This window comes from Suncus etruscus, chromosome 11 (genome assembly GCF_024139225.1).
Source record: "Suncus etruscus isolate mSunEtr1 chromosome 11, mSunEtr1.pri.cur, whole genome shotgun sequence".
Lineage (NCBI taxonomy): Eukaryota > Metazoa > Chordata > Mammalia > Eulipotyphla > Soricidae > Suncus > Suncus etruscus.
In genome coordinates this window covers 10,003,489-10,030,667 of record NC_064858.1, presented here as the reverse complement: position 1 = coordinate 10,030,667, position 27,179 = coordinate 10,003,489, and the positions used below count along the sequence as shown (strand labels likewise).

General features: G+C 51.6%; 1 protein-coding gene across 2 annotated transcripts; it reads right to left on the bottom strand.

Annotated features, from left to right (window-relative positions):
• Window positions 1-3,123: 3,123 nt before the first annotated feature.
• Window positions 3,124-20,318, bottom strand: SH3GL3 (SH3 domain containing GRB2 like 3, endophilin A3). Of its 2 annotated transcripts, XM_049783266.1 has the most exons (9): window positions 20,150-20,318; window positions 15,994-16,062; window positions 14,856-14,928; window positions 12,123-12,266; window positions 10,999-11,132; window positions 9,684-9,842; window positions 8,708-8,811; window positions 7,719-7,828; window positions 3,124-3,685 (listed from the first exon to the last, which is right to left on the bottom strand). In XM_049783266.1, exons 1-9 carry the CDS (start codon window positions 20,192-20,194, stop codon window positions 3,480-3,482), a joined length of 1,044 nt encoding a protein of 347 aa, XP_049639223.1. In that variant the 5' UTR covers window positions 20,195-20,318; the 3' UTR covers window positions 3,124-3,479. The 2 variants fall into 2 exon arrangements, with proteins under 2 accessions (XP_049639223.1, XP_049639224.1); XM_049783267.1 differs by lacking the exon at window positions 20,150-20,318 and having other exon boundaries at window positions 12,123-12,259; window positions 15,994-16,043.
• Between the last annotated feature and the right edge of the window lie 6,861 nt (window positions 20,319-27,179).

Sequence of the window (27,179 nt, the reverse complement as noted above, 5' to 3'; positions counted from 1 at the left end):
GGGGCCTCATTCTCTCCCGTTTCTCCCCCTTCCCAGGCTCCCCCTAAGTGGCTCAGGGGTCATTCCTGGGAGTGCTTTGGGGGAACAATATGGGGTTTAAGTGGCTTTCAGCAGGCAAGTGTCCTGCCCCCTGCAGTCTCTCTCCCAAGCCCCCCACCTTTAGGTACTCATTCCTTGGCGGGTTGGACTCACTTCTTATCTGGATGCTTTTCTGGGGTCGTTCGCTCTAAGCCTGTGGACATGCTGGGCTCCAGGAAGTGGGGGTAAGAGGGGGTGACTTCCAGAGTGGGGAAGGACACTCAGGGCATACAGCCGTGCAGCTGTTCAAAAAGTGCTGTTCATAGGATGTGGCTGAAGACAAGAACCAAATCCAGAACCAAATCTCCGGTGGGTTCTGTGTAGCTGTCAGAGACCAGGCAGGGTTCAGCCATGAGAATCAGAGCAAAACTGGCCCCCAAACAAGGACCCTCCAGCCATGTCCTTGTTGGCTAATGACCAGTTCTTTCCAGTCCGCACTGCAGACTGGGGTGCTTTTCAGGGGCTTCGAAGCCCAACTCCTCCTCCCCACCCTCCACCGCCCCTCTGCCTGTTTAGTTTGCCTCTCTTCTGTGCCTTTCCCTCCCAGCGAACAGTATTTGGGTTGGAAGCCCCACAGTCCCTCCTCAAATATAAGTTTAATCAAAACATTTCCATGTATTAGGTTCTGTCATGCATGCATCGCCGGGGCCGTGTGTGATCAGCCACTAAGCAAGCGTGTCCCATCTTCACTCAGATGCCTGCAAGAACGTCCTTTGTTAAGCGGGGAATCCGTTTTCCTCCAACCCACCGACCTCTTCTGGACAGCACGGGTCCGAACTGCCTTCAGGTCAATGCATTGAAACACAATGTAATTGAAAACTTCCTGAGAAGGGCAAGAAGCTGAGCTCCATCCTCAGAGGAGCAAGCGGGGTGTGGCTGTTGGCCCTGGCGGGGAAGGAGCTGGAGTAACTGGAGCAGTGGGTGGGGTGGCTATGGCCCCTTCTTGGAGCTCACACAGCCATCTGGAAACAGGGGACCCGGGGGGAATGAGTTCTGGAACCAGAATGGCAATTCACTGTGATAAACTTGGGGAGTGAGGGGAGTGAGGGAATTTCGGAAAGAGTAATGGATTGCAAATTCTTGAATGTCTTGATTACCCTATCATGTTCACGCGTGCATGAACAGACCATGCAAATGTTTATGTGTAAGTGCATTTATACATGTTATGCATTCCTTGTCCACATCCTTCTTTCCCAGAATGGTCTCAAGGGTACCAACTGAGAAATGGGCTGGGAAACAGCTCACTTCCAGAAATTCAGAAACATCTAAACATGTCTGTGGTCCCACAGACGGATGTGACTGCCTGTAAACGTGTCTCATATGGAAGGAACATTAGATCTTGAGCGACATAGGTCACATCTCACACCATGATGACAAGGGAGGGGCCAGAGAGATAGCACAGTGGTAGGGCGTTTGCCCTGCACAAGGCCAACCCAGGAGACAGTGGTTTGATTCCTGACATCCCATATAGTCCCCTGAGCCTGCCAGGGGTGATCTCTGATCTCAAAAACCCCAAAACCATGTCAGGAGAGATGAAGTCATGAAATTTTCCTATACATGGATGTACATGGAATCTATCATGCCGAATGAAATAAGTCAGAGGGAGAGAGAGAGACGCAGAATAGTCTCACTCATCTATGGGTTTTAAGAAAAATAAAAGTCATTTCTGCAACAATCCTCAGAGACAATGAGAGGAGGGCTGGAACTTCCAGCTCACTTCATGAAGCTCACCACAAAGAGTGGTGAGTGCAGTTATAGAAATAACTACACTGAGAACTACCATAATCATGTGAATGAATGAGGGAACTGGAAAGCCTGTCTGGAGTACAGGTGGGGGTGGGGTGGGATGGAGGGAGATTTGGGACAAGGGTGGTGGGAATGTTGCACTGGTGAAGAGGGTGTTCTTTACATGACTGAAACCTAATCACAATCATATATGTAATCAAGATGTTTAAATAAAGAAAAAAATTTCAAAAAAAATAGTGGAAAAAAAACACCCCAAAACCAAAAAAGAAATGGTGACAAGGGAGGCAGTTTTTGGAAGACAGTTCTGGCTTCCGTCCCCCCCCCCCCCCCAATGACGAGGTTCTATCTGGCCTGGCATCCTCACACATTCCTTCACAGAAATAGTTCTGGGCAGGAATTATTCATGAACAGGTCTGGGTGTGAAGTCAGAATTCCAGACAAAACGGAAAACGTGTGAAGGCCAGAGATGAAGGTTCCAATTGAGCAACCGCGTCTTCCTGCAGCGGGCAGACAGCCCCGTCTCGGCCAAACCCAGACTCAGCCTCCTACAGGTCCTTGGGGGGCTGCCGCACCCACTTTCTTGCCAGCCCCCTCTAGCCGATGAAGGAGTGAGCCAGGCCCTGCCCCAGGAGCTCCAGCTCCTTTGTGAACTTCAGAGAATCCTGCTGAGCCCCCACACCCCCAGGTACTGGAGACTCCTCCCAGTTATGCTTTATTTTTGAGCGGGTTTTTTTTTGGGGGGGGCACGTCTGGTGGTTCTTAGAGCTTATTCCTGGCTCTGTGCTCAGAGTGGGGCTAGAGGCTCATATCAACTACTGGGGATCAAACCCAGGGCAGCTGAGTACAAGACAAATGCCTTCCCTGCTGTCCTTTCCAGCCCACACCCAAATTTTGATTTCAGGATGGCGGGCACCCATGTGTTAATCCCTGACTCTATTCCTCACTGCAGAAGCATCTGGGCCACAGCGGGAGATTAAATCAGTTGTTGTAAGCTGGGAGCACCCCCCCCCTCCCTTCCGTAACCCCAGACAGAGCAGTGACCAACATGCTGAGCCCTGCCCCAGGTCAGGGAGGTTCCAGACATTGAATCTGCCAACTCTGCTCTTGAGTGGCCAGTTTCCCTGGCACCCCACATGCTTTGTACAGAATCCACTGGAAAGACAGCACCATGAGCAGCAGAGCTCAGGGGAGCTGCTGTGACACCCCTAGCAGGGAAATGGGGTCCGATTGTGGACAGGAGGGATGCCAGAAAGTTCTTGTGTGGGATGGGCCCCTGGACAAAAAGAACCCCAAGGCCTCTTGCCAACACAGTGCTCATGTTTATTGGGTGCTCACAAGCTGGAGGAAGGACACAGCCACGGCCATCAACAGGGCCCAGTGCTACCACAGCCTTGCGGGCTCTCTGTATCCCGAGCTCTGCCGAGGACGGGCCGAACAACCAGCACAGTACAGGAGACTACTTTAAGGTGGCCACGGCAGGAAGGCCGAGTATACAAAGTCAGTGAGTACAAAATCCATTATAAAGAGTGCACGTACAAAACATCACGGGTAGGCAGAGCATGGGGCAGGGGGGGGCGGGGGGACGGAGCGCAAGGACTCACAGCAGCCAGGGACAAATGGATGGATGACAGACAGACGCCGAGCCACGGGTTGGTTTACTGAGGTAAAGGCACAATCACTTGCACATAGTTAATGGGGAAGAAGCCGGACTCCCCGCGGTTGATGCCCTCGTACCAGTTCTCATCGATCTGGCTGGTGAGCACGATCACGTCCCCTTCTTTGAAGCCCAGCTCACCCTGGTTCTCGGGTTCAAAGTCGTAGAGGCCCCGACAGCAGGGCTGGTCCAGAGCAGTGCTCGAACCTGCCGAGGCACATGGAGACAGAGGACACGGAGCAGTGAGTCCAGGAGTGGGGGTCTAGGGGCTGGGGAACAGCACAGAGAGGAACAGAGACTAAAAGGGCAGGAGCTGGGAAACAGCACATGGTGGCCGCCCCCGTGGAGCTCTGCCCTCTCCACACCCTCCAGCCCCCTCAGTCCTACCCAGCTCCGCCCCAGATCAAGTCATGAGCTTGACCCCAAACCTGTTTCTGCCCATGGATGCAGTGCTGGCGCATCTGAGACAGGAGTCGGGTGAGCAGGTGGGCACTATGCAGCACCAGTCTTTGGGAAGGGGGCATTACCTTGAGTGGGCGGACCCCCCCACGCTATAAGGCTCTATGGGATCTGTTGGATGTCACAGTGAAACTGAGGCTGAACAGGAAGAGCCAGCACACAGGAGGGAGCCCCCAGAGGACGGTGACCCTCAGACTGCCTACAGCTGGGGCATGGGAAACTGAGGCTTTTCTCTCAGTGCTGCCTAAATTAGGGTATTCTAAAAGGTGCTACAAGGATCCAGCTGCCTTAGGTGCAAATGGAGTCTGTGTGGAGTGTAGGACGACTTTTTGTTTGTTTCTTAAATTAGGTCCCTTTCAGGGGGCATTAAGGGGGGTTTCCTTTCTGGAAAGGGGGTCATAGTCATGGCTCTCAGAAACTCTCAGCCCCTAGCCAAACCCCTTTCCATGCAGTTTCCAAAACTGGCCATGTACTTGTGGCACCAGCAAAGGAAAACATGATTTCCCTGACCCCCAACTTGCATCCCCATCTCAATGCCACCTCAAATGTTGAGCCTCTGGCTGGCTCCTTCTGTGACACCTTCCAGCTTTCTCTCAGGTCTCTATCCACTCCCTTCTGTCATCATTTCATCCTTCTGACAGCCAGGGAAATAGAGGCCAGGGTCAGGGGTCCAGAGCAATCAAATACCAAGGACCAAGACTCAGTCTCCATCTAGGTGAGACCATGTCTGCTTTAATACCAGCTGAGTGGGGGGATAATCCTCAATTTCTGAGCCAGCCAGGGCCAACGGCCAGGGCCATGCAGAGCTGATGTCCAGCATAAAGCATGGCGCCCTCTGGTGGGGGCACCAACATCCCACCCTGACCCCAGCTCCCAAGTTCCCTTACTATGTCTGAGACTTCACACCTGGGAGGTGTTCGATCTCTGCTCTGAGCTCCTGCTTCAAGGAACAACCAAAAAAGTGAGAAAAAAAAATCAATGACCTACAGGAATCTGGAGCCCAGGTGAGGGGCATTAGAGGGGCAAGTGAGTGTGCCAAGTGTTTCCTGGACCTGGGGGAGGGGGGAGTGGTGGTCAATGGGGCAGCAGCAGGACAGGGTTTGCTGGTTCTGAGACTCCAGAAAGCTGCACTCTCCCAGCTCCTATCTGGGAATCTCATGCTCCTGAAGCATCTGATCAGCTCGGCCCCAGGAAGGCTCCTCCCCACTGAGTCCTGGAGAGGCACCTGCCAGATAGGGCGGGAGCTGTGCCCACACCTCTTGGGTCCCATCTCTTGAGTCCCCGGGACACTGACCTGTGGAGTCTCGTCTCCCTACACACCCCGCATTCGCTGCTGCTCGGCTAGCTCGTCTCTACCTCGCTGTGTGCAAGGCCGGCTCCTGGCTTCCTAGTCTGAGGCCTGCAGGCGGCTGTAGGCTGGGGACCAACCAGGGAGGCATTAACCGGGCCCTGCCACAGAGCCACAGGGGCCAAAGACAGGCCCCGAGGCCCCTTCCTGGGAGGAGCCCACAATCCAGGGGTGCCCAGGAGGAAGGGGGTCTTTAGTGCCCCAAAGATGAAGTGGAGTGCCTTTCTCATTGGGGTGCCTTCACCCATCTCTGGTGACTCCTGCCTTGGTGAGAGCTTCCTTGTAGTCCTAACATCAGCCCTGGGTCTGCCCAGACATGGCTTTAGGCTGGGGTGCCCAAGGCCACATTCCATGTATTTACTTTACCCAGAAACAAGAGGCTCAGGTCTCTATCTGGGATCCCATTCAGCTTAGCAACGGTGAGGGCCAGGGAGCACCCACACCAAACCTCTTGGCAGTGCAACACCCGTTAACATTTCCAACTACAGGGCTGGGCCCAACATACTGTGGCCATGCCCATGATCAAGACCAGGACCAGGCAGAGCTCAGGCCCCTCCACCAACTGGAAAGTCTTGCTTTCAGATCCCTCTTTTTCCAGACCAGTTAAGTCACAGAGACCATTTCCTGCAGAGAGGACCCTCCCTTTAGCACTTCCTCCATTAGGAAATTGAGAGGGACTCGTCCCTCCCTATCCTCCACCCATCATCCGTCATTCGCATGCACACTTTCAAGCTCGTCTTAGAAAATGATGGTTTCCAGTTCAGAAGATGTATTGAGTACCATCTTGGAGGTCTGAGTGTGCTGGAGGGGCAAAGGTGTGAGGCCAGAAAAGAACCCACCTGAGCCACATCCAATCCCTTCATCTTAGCACAAACAGCATGTCCAGTCAGTCTGAAGAGGGTGAGAAATGCATCCTGGGGCCATCTGCATGGGCCCATCTGCAGGCAGGTGCCAGCATTGAGGGGCAGGGGTGTTTCTAGTCCCCAAGATGGGAGTGTAGGCAGAGAAAGAGGTAACAGGGCTGGGCCAGGACACCCACTGCACCGCTGTTGAATGCCACCGAATGCCCCAGGGACTGAAGACACAGCGCCTGGATGTCTGCTTGCCCTGTGCCTTTCCCCCAAGTGCCAAAAGCTGAGCTCTAGCTCCGTATAAAGGCAAGTTAGCAGTCAGCTCTGACAGAAGCACCTGGAGGCAGCACAAGCCTCTTCACGGAAAAGGAGCCGAACCCATGGTGGGGCTGGCTGGCCTCGCCAGAAAACAGTGACTGCCCCATGTCCGGGAACCATGTGGTTTCAAAGCTGACCCTGTTCAGGGCCAACCAGTGCTGGGCAGTGATGAGACCAAGCAGCAGCATCGCTGAGAATTCGAGGGAACAAAAGCTTCCCAGAGCAGAGCAGTGCAAGGAGCAGCAGCTGCTGTCCGCCGGGGTACTTGGGGCCCCTGCAGGCTCGCCCACAGCTTTCTCGGCTCATTCCTCCAAAGTTGCTGAGTTCTGGGAAGTGCCCCGGGCAGACGCTTGGTCCAAGGACGTTCCTGGCTGCCTTTTCTCTCCGGGGACATGGGCGCAGGCGCTTGGCCAGGTGGCCACCGCCCCAGCCAGGACTGACCCCAGGAGCCGTGTGCTGCCAGCATTTCAAGGCTCCACTCTCTGACCCCAACCTCTTGCGTTCCCTTCCAGAACCGAGGGGCCCTTCTGTGCATGTTCCAATTCTGTTGTGGGACACACCTTCCACCCCCAGCTCCACAACTTTCTTCTTTTTGGGATGAGAAATGATGAGGAAAATGTTCTTGGACTCCATCGCTGGCAGAGACCAGGGAGCTCAGATTTAAAATTGTTAGCAAAACGCTTGACATTTTTCCTGGGTTTTATAAACAAGCTGTGTGAGCCACTTGCACCCACTGGGGCGTTGGCGCCCATGGGAAATGCCAGGCTAGCACCCGCACTTCTTCACCCACACCAGAGACTCCATCTGCAGAGCCCTTGGAAAAAAAGTCCCACAGAATTCAAAAGTCCCAGACCCTTCTCTGTAGCCACTGCCCCTCTGTCAAGTGCCCTGCAGGTCCAGATAGGGCAGATCCCGACTGGGTCCCCAACTCTGCCATGCTGACTCTGTCCCACTGTCAGGAAACCAGGGGAGACCCTCTGAAGGATCGATAATTCTCAGAACAATTTCCATATGTCATGCATGTCATTCCATAGTCAAGAAGTGTGTGTGTGTGTGTGTGTGTGTGTGTGTGTGTGTGTGTGTGTGTGTGTCTGTGTGCGAGCGCGCGTGTAGCAGGGGCTTCTGATGCCCAGTTTCCAGCACAAGCCATGAGCACATAACGCAGGATGCAGAGAAGGGGGAACAGGGGCACAGGTAAGACACCACCCAGAGGCAGGTGTGGCAATGGCCACACAAAGCGGGGGGTGGGGGGGGGGCTTCTCACCTGTGGTCTTGGTGGAGGACGAGGAGGGCAGCCCACTGAGTTCACTCAATGTCCTCTTGATGGGCCGAGGTTTATACTCCCGGCGGGGAATGTTGGAGGCAGCCAGTATCCTGCAGGAGAGAGAGGAGAGAGAGAGAGAGAGAGAGAGAGAGAGAGAGAGAGAGAGAGAGAGAGAGACAGAGAGAGAGAGAGAGAGACAGAGAGAGAGAGACAGAGAGAGAGACAGAGAGAGAGACAGAGAGAGAGACAGAGAGAGACAGAGACAGAGAGAGAGACAGAGACAGAGACAGAGATAGACAGAGAGACAGACAGACAGACACAGAGATAGACAGAGACAGAAGAGAGGAGAAGAGAGAAGAGAAGAGAAGAGAAGAGAAGAGAAGAGAAGAGAAGAGAAGAGAAGAGAAGAGAAGAGAAGAGAAGAGAAGAGAAGAGAAGAGAAGAGAAGAGAAGAGAAGAGAAGAGAAGAGAGAAAAAAGAGAGTCCAGCATTGGGGCCCTGCCTACAGGAGGGGCTGGCAGCCAGGGCTGACACAGGTCCTCACAGGGCATTCTGGGATCCCTCGGGCTCCTTCTACTCGAGCACATTGCTTCTCCCACTCCTCATGAAATCTGAGGCCATGAAGTAACAGAGCAGGAGGGACCCCGTCACTTCCCGAACATCCTCACTTCCCATCTCAGTCTACAGTAAGAGGGGCACATGCGATGGCCACCCCAGGCTGCAAGTGGGAAGCGTGACTTCTCACAGTTGACCGTGGAGTCATGAGGGGCATGTCTACAGTGGGTAACATCCCAGCTTGGGGAAAAGACACTACCAGGCTCTGCTCCCCTCGGCCAAAGCTGGGACTTTTTTAGCATCAGGCCCCAGTGCGAGCCCAGCGCAGACCCGAGCGCCAGCTGGGGAGATGATGGATAAAACAAGGGGCCCTAGTTCAAGCCCCGAGAGCCAGCAGGGACAACTCAGGTGAACATGGGGCCTCCGGTGCTCACCGAAGCTGCAGCTTGTCCTGGAGTTCCTGCAGCACCTCGGATGTCTGTCGATGGTAGTCTAGTGCCGCCTCAATGAACACAGCCAGCTGGCTCACTTGTTCTATCTATGTAGACAGATACAGGTCTATCACGGGGGCCTGGAGGAAGGGCTGATGCAACTGCTCTATGCAGCAGTACTAGGGTGGGTTGGAGGTGGGTTGGGGCACAAAGAGTGGGCAACCCGGGCTCTTGCACACAAGCTATAGGACATGCCTAAGGTTATTCAGTCCCAAAAGAGAAAGATGCCTTCTGCCTTAATGGTGCTTGGGGAAAGCCCCCCACAGTGCCCAAGAAATCTGACTCCCTTTGGGTAAAGGAAGTACAGTCTGGTGACAAACCTCAACACAACTGGCATTTGGGGGAGGTTGGACAAAACCCAATAATGCTTAAGGCTTACTCCTGGCTCTGCGCTCAGGGATCACTCCTGGTGGTAGGTACTCAGGGGACCTTAACGGATGCTGAGAGTAGAACCTGGGTTGGCCACATACAAGGCAAGCAACCTCCTTACGGTCCTATGTGGCTCTGACCCACAAAAACTGGCATCTCTGAGGGCCATGTCTGCATTCCGAACCAAGCTGAGAATGTAGCTTTTGCTTCCCCATCAGCGGGAGGCCACACAGACAAGGTGGAGGCATCCAGCAACAAGACTGAGCATTTTCTTGGTTGACCATTTTCCACTCTGATGGGCCTTCCATTCCCACATCACAAGCACCAACCTCCCCACTCCAAAGTTCCCTAAAACCCCAACCCAGCCATCACAGAGCAGCTCCAAGGAATGCAGCAGCGGGCAGTCCTTCCCAGAACCTCCAAGCAGGAGACACTGGCTAATGAAGTCTGGAAACTCTAGTTACAACTGTGGTTCAAGTGTCTGCTGACACCCTAATCCTGGTCAAGGATTCTTATTTATATCAGAAATCTCTGGTGTTCAAATACTTACATCATTTTCTAAAAAATTGAACATGCTCCTTTCAGCCAGCTCCTTTGACTCTTCAAATTTTTCCACAGCTTGTCTGATTTCTTCGTCTGGAATCTTACCTGCTCGCTTCTTCTTATAATCGTAATCCAGGCGCCGGCCCTCCAGTTTTCGAAGGTGGTGCTAGAAGTGAGAAACACGTAACACTGGAAACCAGCACCAAGAAACCTGCAGCTCCCATGGAAGCATCCAAGGCTACCTCACAGTCTAAATTCTAGAGAGCAGGAATGCATTTCATAGGGTTCAGGTGGGTACCTCAACATTTGTTAGATACTCACTTCATGGCTAACCCTCAAGGATTATCATGTGATAGATGATGAAGGGATGAGTGGATGGATGGGTCAGTGGATGATGAATGGATGGATGGATGGATGGGTGGATAGACAGGTAGATGGATAGGTGGGTGAATAGATGGATGGATGGATGGATGGATGGATGGATGGATGGATGGATGGATGGATGGACTGATAGATTAGTGAATGGGTAGTTGGGTGGATAATGGAGGAATGAATGCGTAGATGGACAGACAGGAAAATAGGAGGATGGTTGATGGACAATTGGATGAATGGGTTGATGGCTGATGGATAGATGAATAGATCTATGTATGAATGGATGGATGGAGGGGTGGATAGACAGGTAGATGGATAGGTGGGTGGATAGATGGATGGATGGATGGATGGATGGATGGATGGATGGATGGATGGATGGATGACTGATAGATTAGGGAATGGGTAGTTGGGTGGATAATGGAGGAATGAATGCGTAGATGGACAGACAGGAAAATAGGAAGATGGTTGATGGACAATTGGATGAATGGGTTGATGGCTGATGGATAGATGGATGTATGAATGTATGTATGTATGTATGAATAGATGGATGGATGGGTGGGTATGAGTGGCTGTGTGTATAAATGATTAGGTATATGCATATATGGTACAGTTTCCATATATATACCAAAGGCCTATGTCCAATAGCAATAGTATGTAGGATATAGATGCATGTGCATGAAGAATGAGGGGATTTTATACATTTCTCACATTTGCCACTGAGATTCACACTTGTTTTAATGGCCAGTGACCCCACTGGCCAGGCCCAGTGCACTTTATGGCTTCTGGCTGGCTTCAGTGAAAACAGAATGAAACACGTGGTAAATAATAAATCAGGATGGATGCCAAATCTCCTTCCCAATGAGCAGAGGGCCCCCAGGATGGATCTTTCACTATCTGCATGACCCAGTCCAATGTGGGAAGGAAAGACAGCCGTCAAGGCAAGGTCTTACCCCAATCTCTTTCAGATCTTTGTCCTGCAGCAGCTGAAGGGGATCAATAAACGTTTGCTTGATGGTGATATCCAGAGAATCTTTCACATCAGCCATCATCTTCAGGGATTCCCCAACTTCTATCAAGGCGTTGCCTTGGACAGAAATAGGAATTAAAAGGGTTCCTGATCCACAAGCAGTAGGTCAACAAATACTGTTATTTGTTTTTTTTCCAAAACACTGTCCTTGGTGGAGGGTGCAAGCGAGGCAGGCCAAGGGTGTCTGGGACCTTTAAATCCTGACTTGCTTTTTTCAGGAGCTGAGAGAAATGTCTCTGTCCACCTGCATCTCTGGGTTCTGCACTTTCAGACTCAGAAAAGGGACCAGGGCACACAGAGGCCACTCAGGCCGCTAGATGGAGGTAACGTTCCTTTCCAGAAAGGGGGGCCTGGCACAGAGCCTGTTGGAGGATGGAAAACAACACTGCTCTTTGTAAACGACAGAAGGACGTGAGTGTGAGGGGCTGAGCAGTGATGAGTCGGGACTACAGCAAAGTTGGGGAACAAAACCTCTTCTCAGCATGTGGCCACCACATCTGTGCAGGCCACACCCTGACCCTGAGCTGGCAGCTCCATCTCGGGAGGAGTCACAACGCACCTGGCAGTTTGACCAGACACACGCACCAGGAACGGGTAGGCATCTCCTGTAAGATGGCAGGGCCAAGTGGGTTTGGGCAGAGACATTTCCACTCAGTTTTCTCGGGGATCCAAGAAGCCACACCATCACCCAGGACAGCCAATGTCATCCACACAGGAATGTACAGCCATTTCCTGGTACTCAGCCACTCATGAGTTGGAAGGGCTATGTGTCATGCGGACTACACAGCCAGAGTCACAAGAGGGCCACATAGCCATGTGTCATGGGGCCCATGCAGCCACATGTCAGAGGACCACATATTCGCATGTCATGGGAAACACGCAATTGTGTGTTATGGAAGGTGGTGCCATGTCATGGAGGGGCCAGTTCTGTGCAGTTGGCAGTGACTAGTCCTGTCCTAGGGCTCATGCAAACCTATAGAAATAGGCCCCTGCCCCCCCCCACGCCCAGGGCCCTGCATGGAGAGGGCTACTTCTTTAGGCACTCACCAAAAGAGGAGTCGTCTCCCAGCTCATGACCATACTTGAGCATGCAGTCGCCCAGCAGGCCCTCGGTCTGTGGGTACCCGGTGTTCTTCACCTGCCCCCGAAGCTTCGACACGGTGCTAAGCATGCCCAACTTCGCCCTGTAAGCTAAGGACAGGTGCCTGGCAGCGGCAGTGATGCTTGGGGCCCGTGTGGTACCAGGGATGGGACATGGCTCAGCAGCATTCAAAGTGTCACCTTCCCACTGCTCCATTGCCCTCTGGCTCTGGAGTCCTTCACTCAGGGATCCTCTCATGGTCCTCAGCTCTGGGGTCAGGCCTGCTAGTTAGTGGCTCAGGCCCTGGCACATCTGGGACCCTCCTAGATCACACTGGCAATGTTCAGGGCCTCACAGATGCTAGGTAGAGGCTCCTCCATTCTGAACCCTACACTCCTGATTACGCGTTCTTTCTCAGGGTGTTATCACAGGGATGAACAGTTATGCTTGATTGGGTGTCCCCTTTTCCAGGCCTCACACCTGCACAGGAAGGACAGGAAGTCAGGACCAAGTGAAAGACTCTTCAGGGGCCCAGGGGGAGACAACAAGTGAGCTTGGGGCCTGCAAGGGAGCTCAGTGCCCCCACTCTTGCAGGGGAAGGACCCCCATTTTCCAAATTGACCAGCCTGACTGGGGATCTAAGACAGAGCTTACCACAACCCTCACCCCCAGTGGCCAGACAAATGCCTTCCCCACTTGCTTTGCATGTGGCCAACCCAGGTTCAAGCCCTGACATCTCACATGGTTCCCTAAGCCCCACTCAGAGGAATCCCTGAGCACAGCCAGGAGTCAGTCCTGAGTACCATTGGGTATGGCCCCCCAAACCAAATCAACAACCACAAGAAGTCACAAAAGTCTTTCTTTCTAGCTAAATTTTTTATTTAATTAATTTATTTATTTATTTTTGTTTTGGGGCCACACCCAGCAGTGCTCAGGAGTTACTCCTGGCTCTGCTCTCAGAAATTGCTCCTGGCAGGCTCAGGGGACCATATGGTATGCCAGGATTCGAACCACCATTGGTTATGGATCGGCTGCATGCAAGGCAAATGCCTTACCGTTTTGCTATCTCTACGGCCCTCTAGCTAATATTCTGCCCCACTCTGCAGTGCTTGCCAAGCCCTCCCTGCACATCTGTTTTAGGAGAGTATCACTTCAGGGCTCATGCTCTGGAAGTTTTTGGAAGAAGGATTAGGAGAGCTGAGGGAGGCTCAGGTGCCTCATGTTGCAGGACATGAGAGCCCCCTGCTGTCTCCATGCACAAGGCAGGGCCATGCGTCCAAGTGCTGACTTAGAGTGTTGAGGTTTCTGTCAACAGGATAACAAAGGCATCTAAGCTCCATTGAGAGATGACATGTCTCAGTGCCAAGAATGCTGTTGGTGGCTTGAAAGTCACTTCTGCCTGCTCATCACAGCAAAGATCTTTATTTTCTCATTTTCCCCAGGATGCCATTTTTATATCTTTATCCTTCTGTGCTTCCATTGAGCACTTCACACCATGTCTCTGGGGCCCTTCCTAGGAACCCTGACCCTAAGATCCCAAGATAACAAATTATCCCCATTTGTTGCTCATTTTCAACCCCTATTATTTTCTCTCCTCTGGACTACCCCATTGTTGTCACTGATGTGGAGAGAGAAAACTCCATATGACTAGGGCGCATTGAGATTCTATATGCTTCTATAAACCAAAGACTGGAATATATCTTATTTTCCCCAGTAGATGTTAGTATACATGCTTCTCATGTATACATGGTTCTAGTATAAGTAAAACTTCTAGTACAGAACGTGTCTAGAAGGTCAGGAAATTTTTGTGTTCAAGGATGTCATTGCATTTTACATCTTAGACTTCATAACAGTGCTTTGATTTCCTTTTAGTTGAAGGATTGCTTGTTTTGGGACAAAGATATGTAAAACTCTTCCTCTGCCCCAAGCAGCTTTAAAGGTTCTCTACAAATCTAGAATGGTCTAGAATGTAAAGGAATTTCTAGCTGCACAACACATTTTCCACCTTTGATCTCATTTCTTTCTTCTATGAGTCCAAGAAGCTGGGCTATCTGCCTTGCTGGACCTTCAATCCTTCCTTGTACTACCGGGAAAGCAAGTCCATGGGGGAGGGCGAGCAGTCTTTTTCTTTTTTGTTAGTTTGTTTTGGGTCACACCCGGTGGCATTCAGGGGCTACTCCTGGCAGGCTCGGGGCACCAAATGGGATGCCGGGACTCGAACCACCTGTGTTCATTTTTGTACTCAGATGCCTACCATTAGGGAGTCCACTACCAAGTCTTCCTGTTTTGGTTTTGCTTTGTTTAGTTTTCTCATTTATCTTACCCTTTCCTTTGATCAATTGAGATGCAAATTAAAATCTACATTCTTTCTTGGGGGTAAAATAAGTCCTTCTAACTTACAACACCGAGCTCAGTTAGTGGGAGCCTTTCCAGGAACATAGATGTGACACTAAGTGTGAGATGACAGGGCTGAGCCAGGGACCTTCCTGTATCTTCCTCAGGTTTCAGAAGCTGCTCAGATCCCAGCCCCCACACAAGGATAACTCAGGTCTGAAACTAGAAGGTTTTGCATCAGGCTCAGAGGATACTAACTCTAAGTAGAGCTGACCCCTGCCAGAGCACATAAACATGGGGTGTTGGGGGATCTCTAGCAGGGCAGGGGGCATTTACCAATGCTTTAAGACATTCTGTGACGTTACCTGGATTTGGCTGGAGATATTCTGTGGCTTTGGAAATAAGTTCTGTGACAGCTTTGTTGGTGACATCTATTTTCTTAAAGAGAAACATGGAGAAATGTGGATCACTCAGTACTGCAGTAGCTTTGCAGAAATCCATGTCCTGACTCGTGGCCATCAGCCCTCCTGGGATGGTGACAGTCTGTGGGAATGTCTCCGTACTTAGGAAGCATCTCTGTCACTTTTGGGATTTGAGGGACATCATTCCTTAGAGTAGGGGTTGGTGGATTTTTTTTCCCTTTCACATCAAGACAAGTAGAAAGGCACTCTTCAGGGAAGCTGGTAGTCAATCCAAGCCACTGTACACTGGGTGTCCCCTGGTGTCTTAGATCCAGGACTGATTTTTGCATGTCCTACTCAAAGTAACTCTGAAGGGTACATCCTGGGCCAGCCTAAGACCCAGACCTGGAAGACCCATATTCTGGATTAAAGGAAACAGGCATATTCAGGACATGGCTGACTAAAGACTCCTTTGGTTGAAAACCACAGCTCCCGGTGTGTGTGTGTGTGTGTGTGTGTGTGTGTGTGTGTGTGTGTGTGTGTGTGTGTGTGTATAAATGTGAGCATGTAGATATGTGAATGTATATGTGTGTAGGAGTCTGCATGAGTTGAGTGTATTATGTGTGTACATTTGTGCATGCATGAGTGTGTGTGAGTACAAAACATCCAGAACATTATCTATACTTAAAAGTAAGATTAATATTTGGGGTATAAACAACAACAAAACCAGTATCGGAATTGGAGTGATAGCACAGCAGCGAGAGCATTTGCCTTGCACGAGGCTGACCCTGGTTTGATCCTCAGCATCCCATAGGGTCTACCAAACCTGCCAGGAGTGATTTCTGAGTGCAGAGCTAGAAGTGAGCACTGTCAAGGCTCAAACAAACAAACAACAATACCTGTATCTTGGGGATGGGCAGGTGATTCAGTGGGGTCTGGATGAAACCTAGAGATGGAAGCCCACCAAACTGGGGTCCCATGCTCCAAAACCATTTGCAAACAGCCTCCACCAGGGGTCTACATTTGGTCCCTGCCCTAGTGGAGTTCGCATCTCCAGCAAAGCAGATTTGCAGTTAAAACAGACACAGAAACACGCTCTTACCCTTTCCATGTCAAGAAAATCATCGTCCAGTTTGGTTCCTTCGATGCCGGTTATCTTCTCACTGAACAGCTATGGGATAAGATGGAAATTCTTGAGTGGCTACATACAGGTTTTGCACACTCGGGTTTGCAAGCCCAGCTGTGTTCCTGCCTCAAGACAACTGGAAGGTCTGCAGGCCTGCATGGAGCGGTGAGGAGGAAGCCCAATGGAAGCTCCACACCTGAGGACCCTCCGCACCTGCAGGCTAAGGTCTCCGAGAGACCCAGGCAGCCACAGAGACACATACAGACACCCATAGCCTGTATGCATTTTCCCAGTTCATGACCTTCTTTTGCGGGGGAGGCCCACATCCGGTGGTGCTCAGTGGTTACTCCTGACTCTGCACTCAGGAATCACTCCTGGCAGGTTTGGAGGACCCTATGGGATGCCATGGATTAAACCTGGGTAGCCCCATGTGTAACTCAAAAGCCCTTCCCATTATGCTACCACTCTGGCCCCCATCCTATTTATTTTTTGTTTTTTTGGGGGGTCAAAGCTGGTAGCGCTCAGGGATTATTCCTGGCTCTACACTCAGAAATCGCTCCTGGCTGTATCAGAGGACCATATGGGATGCTGGGATTCAAACCATCATCCTTCCTGATTTGGCTGTGTGTAAGGCAAACATTCTACTGCAGTTCTATCTCTCCTCCCCAACCCCATTTATTTTTAAAATTTTCCTGAAAGCTGTTTCATATCCTCTAAGGTACAGAAGAATCTAAATAACTGGAGCTTCTGAAATGAAGGCTGGAGAAAAGCTACAGCAGGGAAGGCTCTGGCCTTGTATGTGGCCAACTAGGGTTTGATCCCTGGCACCTCAGAGTTCCCCGAGAACCACCAGGAGTGATCCCCAAACTCAGAGAGCCAGAGCCAGGAGTAGTCCCTGAGCACCATGCAAGAAATCCAAATCCTTCCTCATCCAAAATGTAAGTCAAATTTATCAAGAAACATATATATATAATCTGGATGTCCTCTGGGATCCAGGAAGCCTGTGCCATCAGCCTCAACCTCCCCAGGGATAGAAAAGGGGTCCTGGCCTGCAGTGTGAGGAGTTGGCATGTCAGGGTGACCCAGGCGCCTGCTCATGTGGGAGCCATCGCCCCCGTCCCCAGCAGTGCCGCTGTCCCGTCAGGGCTGTGCCTGGCACTGAAACCTCTTTGAAGAGCGACGCAGAATCGCTTCACATATGAATAAAACGACTTTGTTCATGGGCAAGAAAAGCACCTCCTTGTTACTTTTGTCATGTGGGATTCCAATTATGTTATAGACAGAGTGAGAGATGTGTGTGAATGTAGGGGGGGAGGGAGGGAGAGAGAGGAAGAGACAGAGAGGGAGAGAAAGAACTGATTCTGGAGCATGTAGGGAGCTCAGGGATCCCTCCCCATCCTGCTCTGGCTGTGCAATTCCACCATGGACCACATACTAACCCCAAAGCACCCCAAAGTGAGAAAAACAATTGCTTCATTAAAGATACGAGTCCTCGCAATAGAGATGAGGATCAAGAGGATCAGCCCATGATAGGAAGCTTATAACAAAGAATAGTGAATGAATGCAGTTAGGGCAGTGAATGGTCCACGGTGACAATAGTAGTTGGAACTGATCACTCTGAACAAAAACTGGGTGCTGAAATGGGATAAAGTAATATGCACGGTACCCCTTCGTTAGTTAACACAAAGTGCAAATCACAGTATCAAAAAAGGAGAGAGAGGAAGAGAAGGGGAGAATGAGAGAGAAAGGAGAGAGAAAGAGAAAGGCAGGAGAAGGTAGGTGGGAGGTGACACTGGTGGCAGAAAATGTGCACCGGTGAAGGGTGGTGTGCGTTCTATGACTGAAAAAAATCAACCATGAACAATTCTGTAACCACAGTGCTTAACATAATTATATATTAGAAAAAGAAACTGGCTTTGGGGGGTTCTATTTGATGTGCTCAAGCTTCTGGGGCTTTTGGCAATCGAGGGAATACAGGAAGGAAGCCCAGCAGGGACGCTCTCCACTCTGTCTCATCTCTGACGACCTCACCCCACCATCCTCACCCTGTGCCTGGAAGTCCGGCTCCAAAGAGTGTTTGCACAGACAGGGTGTGGGCGGCATGGAAATTTCTGCTGATATCCCTTCCCTGAGATGCCTCCCAATTCTCCCAGTTCACAGAGAGTGAAACCCCATTTTTCCAAATTATGCACGTCTGGCAACTCGAAAGGTACCATCTGGTCCATGTGATGACGTGTGAAGTTTCTAAGAAGCTGAGCGTGCAGAAGGGCAGGACGCTCTGTTCACAGTGACCAGACAGGTTCTGCACGGGCGACATGGCTGTGATCACTGCCAGTGTGGGAGGGCCACATCCCCCTACCACTTCCCCAGTGGAAACGTGGCTCTGGGATCCATATCAGCAAACTCAGGCCGTACTCAGCACCCCTGACTCAGGGGGTAGGCAGGGGAGCCCCAATACTCCCCCTCTGGGATTTCCACAACCCTCCCCTGCACACCTGCCGCTTCTCCCTCCTGGATCACCCCAAGTCCCACTTCTCAGACACCAGGTTTATCATGGCCCCTAGGCAGGGTATTTGCCTTCCAAATGGGGGAATGCCTGCTCTATTCTCTGTACTGTTTGGGGTCCTCAGAGCATCCCCTGGAGTCACTCCTGAGTGCAGGCCAGATGTTCACTGGCCTGAGTGCACTGCTAGGCATGCTCCCCAAATATTGCCCCTGAATCTGTCTCTTAATCTCCATGCAAATACATATGACACCCACTGCATTCTCTCCCTTTCATTTGCTCTTCTGTTTCCAAACCTGCTGTTAGGCTGGAAATTCCCAAACCTTCAGAGCCTCCTCTGCCCTCCCCCCCCCAGCCCAGTATTCACACGTGACCATCCACAGACCAGACTGTCACAGCAGCAGCCACCACCCTGGGGCTCCCTACCACCGGAAACAGCACGCCTCTCCTTCTGTCCCATCTCCCCATGGAACAACTAGGGAGGGTCCCCAACACCATGAGCTTTGCACTGAGAGAAGGTGCATGTCCCAACTACATTCCAAGGGGAAGAAAGGAAGAATCCAAAATTGATCCCCTTTGATTCTGGGAAAAACAGAGGTCCTGGGGAGGGAAAGAAACAGTGATGTGGGAATGGAGGGCTCTGCAGGACTGGAACAGATTTTGCAATCACACACACACAGAACACACACACATTTCATGCTTTACACATGCTTCATGTTTCATACACTTACACTTCTTGCCTTCCTCTATTCCTGTTTTCTGGGCGACAATCCAGCTACCCCCACCCCAAACACACTGCCTCCACCTCCTCACACTACCTTCTTCCCAGCTGCACCCACTCCTCCAGGATGCCCCTGCCCGATGACCTGGGACCTGGTGACCCTAGGTGTGCAAGAGCTGGCAGTGTCCAGCTTTTTACACGACCTTTCTCCATCTCCACTAAAGACTGAACAAGCAACAGTGGAGCTGCGGGTGTAGGCAGCTGTCCCGCAAACCTGAAGAATCCATCCCAGGAGCACAAGGGAGCCGAGAGCAACCCAGGAATCACAAGCAACCTCGGAATACACCCTGGGTGGGGGATTGGATGGATGAACTGGCAGATGGATGGACAGAGGAAGAGAGGGAGAATGGAGAGAGGGACAGGTGGGTGGATGAAGGAAAGGAGGAAGGATGGATGGATGGATGGATGGATGGATGGATGGATGGATGGATGGATGGATGGATAGGTGGATGGAAGAATGGATGGATGGGTGAGTGGATGGATGTGTGGGTGGTAGGTGGGTGGGTGGATGATGGGTGAGTGGGTAGACAGATGGGTAGGTGGATTGACGGGGTGGATGGGTGGGTGGGTGGGTGGATGGATGGATGGATGGATGGATGGATGGTTGGATGGGTGGTTGGATGGGTGGTTGGATGGGTGGGTGGGTGGGTGGATGGATGGATGGATGGATGGATGGATGGATGGATGGATGGATGGATGGATGGATGGACGGACGGGAGGGTGGGTGGATGTCAGGAGGGTGGGGTGGAGCACCCCCTAAGATCCTTGGGACCCCCGACTCGGCTCCCCAACCCAGCGCCCCTCTGGGAGCGGCTCTGGGGCGCAGGCCCCGCGCCCGCGCCGCGCACCTGGCTGGCTTTGTGGAACTGCTTCTTGAGCCCCGCCACCGACATCGCGGGGCCGCCGCGCTCGCCGGGGCCGTGGTGCTGGGCCGGGGCCCGGCCGGAGCTTCGAGCTGGGCAGCGGGCGCCGGGCGGTCCCCGCGCGCCGCGCCGCGCCGCTGGGCTCCGGGCCGGCCTCCCCGGCCGCCGCCGCCGCTGTCCCCGCGCAGCGCTCCGGCGCGCACGCAACGGGCCCGCGCGCCGCCGCCGCCCGAGGAGCCCAGGCGCGGCATGCAAATGAGGGGCCTCATTGTTGCGTGGCCCGGGGCGGGGCGCCCCCGCGTGGCGGGCGCGGGCACCGCGGGCGCCCCCGGTGGTACCCGGGAAGGGCGACGGATGGGCCGCAGACGCGGGCGTGGGAGAGGCTTCCCCAGGACGCCCCCCCGCCCCTCCTCCTTTCTCCCTCTTCTCCCTCTTTCCTTCTCCTCTGCTCCTCCATCTCCTCTCTTCCTCCTCCTTCTCCTCCTCCTCTCTCCCCTTCCTCTTCCTCCTCTCTTCCTCTTCCTCCTCCTCCACCTTCTCTTCCTCCTCTCCTCCTCCTCCTCTTCCTTCTCCTCTTCCTCCTCCTTTCTCCTCTTCTTCCTCCTCTTCCTCTTTCTCCTCTTTCTCTTCCTCTCTTCCTCCTCCTTTTCCTCTTCCTCCTCTCTTCCTCTTCCTCCTCCTCCACCTTCTCTTCCTCCTCTTCTCCTCCTCTTTCTTCTCCTCTTCCTCCTCTTTCTTTTTTCTCCTCCTCTTCTTCCTCCTCTTCCTCTTTCTCCTCTCTTCCTCTCTTCCTCCTCTTTTCTTCCTCTTCCTCTTTCCTTCTCTACTCCATCTCCTCTCTTCCTTCTTTCTCCTCTCTCCTCTTCCTTTTCCTCCTCTTCCTCTTCCTCCTCCTCCACCACCACCTTCTCTGCCTCCTCTTCCTTCTCTTCCTCCTCCTCTTTCTCCTCCTCCTTCCTTCCTCCTCCTCTTCCTCTTTCTCCTCTCTTCCTCTTTCTCCTCCTCTCTTCCTCCTCCTCTTCCTCCTCCTCTTTGTCTTTCTCTTCCTCCTCCTTCCTTCCTACTCCTCCTTCCTTCCCTCCTCCTCCTTCTCCTCCTCCTCTTCCTCTTTCTCCTCTCCTCTCTTTCTCCTCCTCTCTTTCTCCTCCTCTTCCTCCTCTTTCTTTCTCTTCCTCCTCTTCTCTTCCTCCTCTCTTCCTCCTCCTCCTTCCTCCTCCTCCTCTTCCTCTTCTCTCTTCCTCTCTTTCTCCTCCTCTTCCTCCTCCTCTTTCTCTTTCTCTTCCTCCTCCTCTCCTCCTCCTCCTTCCTTCCTCCTCTTCCTTCCTTTCTTCCTTCCTCCTCCTCCTCCTCCTCCTCTGCAATTTGGGAAGGGAAGGTCCGCCCACAGAAAGAGCATCCTCTCCCTGGGGTCAAAACAGAACGTGGGGGCTTTGGGGAGTAGCCAGGAGAGACTGCTCTCTGCGACCCTCCTGGTTCCAGGAACCTGGGGCCTAGCACACGCACCCCATGCGGGTTCTCAGACCCACGCACCCTGCTTGTTGGTCCAGCATCAGAGACTCTGGACCCAAAAAGTCAGGCACCAGTGTCAGCGCTTTCTTCACCTCCCTAATCACCACGCCTAGAACTGGCTCTATTTTTTTTAAGATATTTTATTGTTGTTGTTGTTGTTGTTGTTGTTGTTGTTGTTGTTTGGTTTGGGGGCCATACCCGGCGGCGCTCAGGGATTTACTCCTGGCTCTGCATTCAGAAATCGCTACTGGCAGGCTCAGGGAACCATATGGGATGCTGGGGATCAAACCGGGTCTGCAAGGCAAACATCCTACCACTGTGCTATCATCTGGCCCCAGAACTGGCTCTTAATAGCTGACATTGAAAGATCATCCTTTCGGGGCCGGAGAGATAGCATGGAGGTAAGGCGTTTGCCTTTCATGCAGGAGGTCAGCGGTTCAAATCCCGGCGTCCCATATGGTCCCCGTGCCTACCAGGAGCAATTTCTGAGCCTGGAGCCAGGAATAACCCCTGAGCACTGCCGGGTGTGACCCAAAAACCAAACACACACACACACACACACACACACACACACACACACACACAAAAGAAAAAGATCATCCTTTCTAGCTTCCTACAAGAAAGATCTCTCTCTGTCTCTCTCTGTCTCTGTCTCTCTCTCCCCTCTCTTTCTCCCCAGCTGTCTTCGTGTGGGTGAGCAAGATCCCCTAAAGCCCCAGACATATCTGTCCAGTTCTGTCCCCTGCATCTCTTGCCTGGAAGAGCCAGCACCGGCAGACAGTCTGCACTGGGTGTCACAGCCCCTGGGAGCTTGATGTCCCACCGTGCGTGGCCAGGGAGAATGTAGGCAGGATCATTCTGCAGCTGTGAAATATTCTGGTCCTGAGGTTGCAGCTTTGGGGAGTGGGGGAAGGCAGTCAGGGTGAATGAGATTTGGGAACATGCCTGGAAGGGAGAGAGCATCAGGTGACAAGAAAGATTCAAACCCCAGGAGGGCACCAAAACCTTTAAAAAAAAGTCGTTTATTACCTGGCAAGAATGTGTTTCCATCTAGAACTGGCCTACTCAGAGAACTGTGCAAAGATCATTTTTCCTTCTCTCCCTGGTAACCAAGGCCATTTGAGGCAAAGCCGATGAACTGTAAAAAATATATAATTTAGGGCCCTGAGAGATAGCACAGCAGCGTTTGCCTTGCAAGCAGCCAATCCATGACCAAAGGTGATTGGTTCGAATCCTGGTGTCCCATATGGTCTCTTGTGCCTGCCAGGAGCTATTTCTGAGCAGACAGCCAGGAGTAACCCCTGAGCAATGCCGGGTGTGGCCCAAAAACCAAATATATATATATATGTATGTATGTATATATATACATATATATGTATGTATGTATATATATACATATATATATATATAATTTATAAACTACCCTAGTTTTTAGAATCTAATCTTCTCCCTGCCCCATCCATAGACAAACTTCTCTACAGATGCCCCAGTGGACCATAATTTGGGTTGAAATCAGTTTGTGCTCCCCAAAATGTATGCATCTAAGACCCCCAAATAAATACTATCCTTTAGCCTCTTGGTGTTGCATTCGGTCGACAGTTTTTTTCTGGTTAGTTTAATTTCTCATATTTACTGAATTTTGAATTCTAAAGCCGTGGTAGGGCTGTCAACTGGGGAGTATTTTACATGTCCTGTGAGCACAAATGTTATAAATGGACCATAGGTGTTTACAATCAGACATGCTACCAGTTTTCAGTATAATCTTTCCTCTCTTATTTGACCCAAGAGCTTGTCTACACCACAGCAAATGACTCAGGATTAGTGAAGCCATGTTGGCTGGTTCAAAGCTTTCTCTGCACAGTACCACCCATCTGTCACTTGCAACCCAGCACTTCCCTCCCATTTTTTCCAGAAAGAGCCCTGGGGGACAGGGACCTCTATAACACCTCTGTCCCTCCCAAGCCACACAGCCAGGTCTGAGCTCATTCTTCTACCATTCCGTGTCCTGGTTTTGCATCATTTACTAAAGACTCAGGGGCTGGAGCAATAACACAGGAGGAGGGCATTTGATTTGCACATGGTCAATCCTGGACAAACCTAGTTCGATTCCCGGCATCCCATATGGTCCCCTGAGCCTGCCAAGAGTGATTTCTGAGTGCAGAGCCAGGAGCAACCCCTGATCACCACTGGATATGACCCCAACCCCCCAATAAAGTCCATCTGATATGCACTGCACCTTGCATTGATTGAGGACTATATAACCCTACCTGGGGTGCTGGCACTGTGCCTTTTATTGTGGAACTCATGTCCCCTCAGGGGAGCTGAACCATGTCCAGTGAAAGTGTCTGCCTGCATTCCCTTGGGGATTGGACTGTCTTGTCTGTCCTATTTAGTCCTAGCCTGTGACCCTGTATTTCTTTTGTCACTATCTGTCACATCTCTGTTCTATGCCTCCGACATCTCCATTGCTTATCTTTTCTCTTTTCACAATGTTCCTACGCTGGCATAGATGCAAAAGCCCATGGTTAAAGGGTGTCCTGTTAGGATGTGACACTCAGCTGTTTTTTCACACAAACATTCCACCAGGCCACCACTGGCTGGGAGGCAATTCTGCTACCAGAGAAAAAGAATGAAAGAGAACATGAAGGAGATGAAGTTACTAAGTTCTTTTGTATAAAAAGAATATTCAAGTGCACTTCAAAATGCACCTGAAATTGGGGAACTGACTAATTTGTGGGTGAGGCCACTCTGCACCGAAGCCTCTCCCTTTCCTGTGCTTGGTTTTCAGGTGGACCAGGTTCTCTGGTGGATTGTTTTTGCTTTAGGCCTTTATTTTTCAATGACAGGCAGGTGGGCTGTGGGTTGAGGGGTGTAGAGGGATGGAGCTTGAGGCCTCCTACACATGGGCAGGCTTTGGGCTTGAGCCTAACTAAGAGGCCACAGAGTCCCTCCTGTGCCACAGAAACTGACTGAGGTGGGTTTGTCCTTCACTGGGCCACTCCCACCTATGGGGACCAGTAGGGCTCTAGCAGGTTGGGTTGCAGGATGCATCTACAGCCGTGGTTTGTGGAAGTGGTTTAGGGCCATGGTTAACTCCTTGTTTTGTGGCTCAGTTTGGCAGAGGTTTGCGGCTATGGTTTATGGCTGTGGTTTGGCAGCTGTTTGGCTGCGATTTGCAACTGCAGGCTGGTAGCCATAGTTCAGCCACAGAGGACTTGGGAAGAGGAGCTGGTGGATGGAGTTTTGCTTGAAGCAGCTGCTCGGAAAGGCCCCCTTTGGGGTGAGTGGCCTTTCACCCTCAATCCCCTGCCCAGAGAAGTTGGATCCCAACTTTGTCTGGACATACATGCTGTCTTCAGTGTGGGTGTGGCTGTCGTCTGGATCAGGAAGGGGAGACGCAGGGACTTCTGTCAGGAAGGGCAGAGGAAAGGCCTTGGGATGGTTCCAGACTCTTGCCCTCACCTGCATCTTTGGACCCCATTTTCTCCATGTTCTTCAGCTCTCCCCTAGGACAGGTACAGAGCAGAGCTTGCCTCTCCTTTCTGGCTCTACTCTGGGGAGCGCTATCAGTTGCCCGTTTTGGAGGGGGTGGAACTTCTTTCCTATGGTCAGTCCCCATTGTGCATCATTTGGTTGCAATTGATGGTTTCCTCTCATTTCCATTTAAAGTTTCTCTTTGTTTGGTTTGTTGGTGTTGTTGTTGTGTGTGTGGCTTAAATAAGGCTGCATCTTTCCACACTGTAATTCCCTTTACTTAGGACCAATTCCTCATAAGGTGTGAAATGGGCACATCACAGATTTTCAAGGCCTGTGTACAACTCAGCGCTATTACAGTGATGATTCAGAGAAGAGTTTGGGGATAAAGAAATAGACGAGCTGGAGAGAGCTCCACGGGCTCTTGTCACCTTGTTTAACAGAGGCCCAGGTTCACTTCCAGCACTGGGTGGTCCCCGCGCACTACTGGTATGATTCCCCCAAAATCAGAATATAACAGAAAGACAAGGGCATTGGAGAAGGTTCAAAGGGCACCTCTAGGTATGACCTGATGGGCCTTCCATCTGGCTGTATGTCCACTCACCAGACAACCATCCCCCTCTCTGGGATCCACAGCCCCATAGGGCCTGAGTTTAAGTACCAGACACTGATGGTGCTGTGAGTCTGTCGAGTGCTGGCTTCCTTTTCTAGCTCTGTCTCTTTTGGTCCTGGGGCATGGTCACTCAGTCAGGAAAGCCCCCAGCTTCCCAGCCACATCTGCTCATGTGCCAATGATTCGCTAAACTAACACTGGAATTACTCAGGGTTCCAAGGTCCCTGCACCTCAGCCGGCAGACTGTATAAGAGGCTCTTTCGCTCATCTTGCCATTTCCCAGGTCTTCCCTCTTTCGGCATCTGGGAAATGTGTGCCCAGTGAGGTCATGGCAGACATGACAGATCCCAGATGCCGAATGTGGCGGCTTGCCTTGAACTTGCCAGATCACAATCAGGAACAAATGTAGAGGTTTTCTTTTTATTGTCTTACCCAACATGGATAAAAAAAAAATGGATCAGTTCAGGGAAAGGCCAGCGAATCCCTTCCATGACAAACAAAAAAATGCTGGATATTTTTTTTTATCTGTTTGTATGTGAAGATCAGGTGAAATGACAAAGTAACTGATGACTCCGAGATCATTCTCAGACCACCAGCAGTATCTCCATTCCAGACTCTCTGAGCAACTACTGGGCAAGGCTGGGTCATTCCAAGTAGTCTATGTATATGACTCAGAGGCCATTGTCACAGTCACATTTTAGTTCCCAGAGGTTTTACTTTTTCACTTTTCATGCTCATAAACCAGAGTTAGTCAAGTCCCAAGACCCAGGTGATCCCTGGCTGCCACCTTGTGAACCTCTAGTGGTGTCACACAGTCCTGGGGATGGGACTAAGTTCAGGAGAACTGAGCTGCAGATGGGACGTGCCTCTGTTGCTCCAGCAGGCACCAAGGAGGCAGAGAAGAAAGAACCAGATCTGGAGTTATGCAGTTTAAAGAGATTTGAGAAAAGGGAAAAGTCCTATTGGACACTTTCAGCCTCCAAGTCCACTCCTGTCCCTCCCCTCTGGCCCTTTATCTTCCTGCAAAGCTCTTTGTCTACCTGGCCCTTGGACAAGATTTACTTTATTGTCCTGGGTTGGTCACATGCAAAGTAAGTGCCTTCTTGGTGTCCTCTCTCTTGCCTTTGTGGCCCACTGCTTACTGACTCGAGAGAAGAGTAAGGATATGGGTCATGGACATATGTCCGGTCATGCACTTGGTGCCTGCTGTGGCCTTTTCCCGGGGCATGTATCCAGCCACCTCCTGCAGGCTGGCACTGGTTCACTTCCTTCCCAGCATCTCTGCTCTTCCTGGCCTGGCCTGTGGGGGGCAGTGCAGGACCTCCGGATGACAACAGGACTTAGGTGTGCGTGTGAGGGTCAGTATATTCCTGTGACGTGTGTGTGTGTGTGTGTGTGTGTGTGTGTTTCATGTGGGAG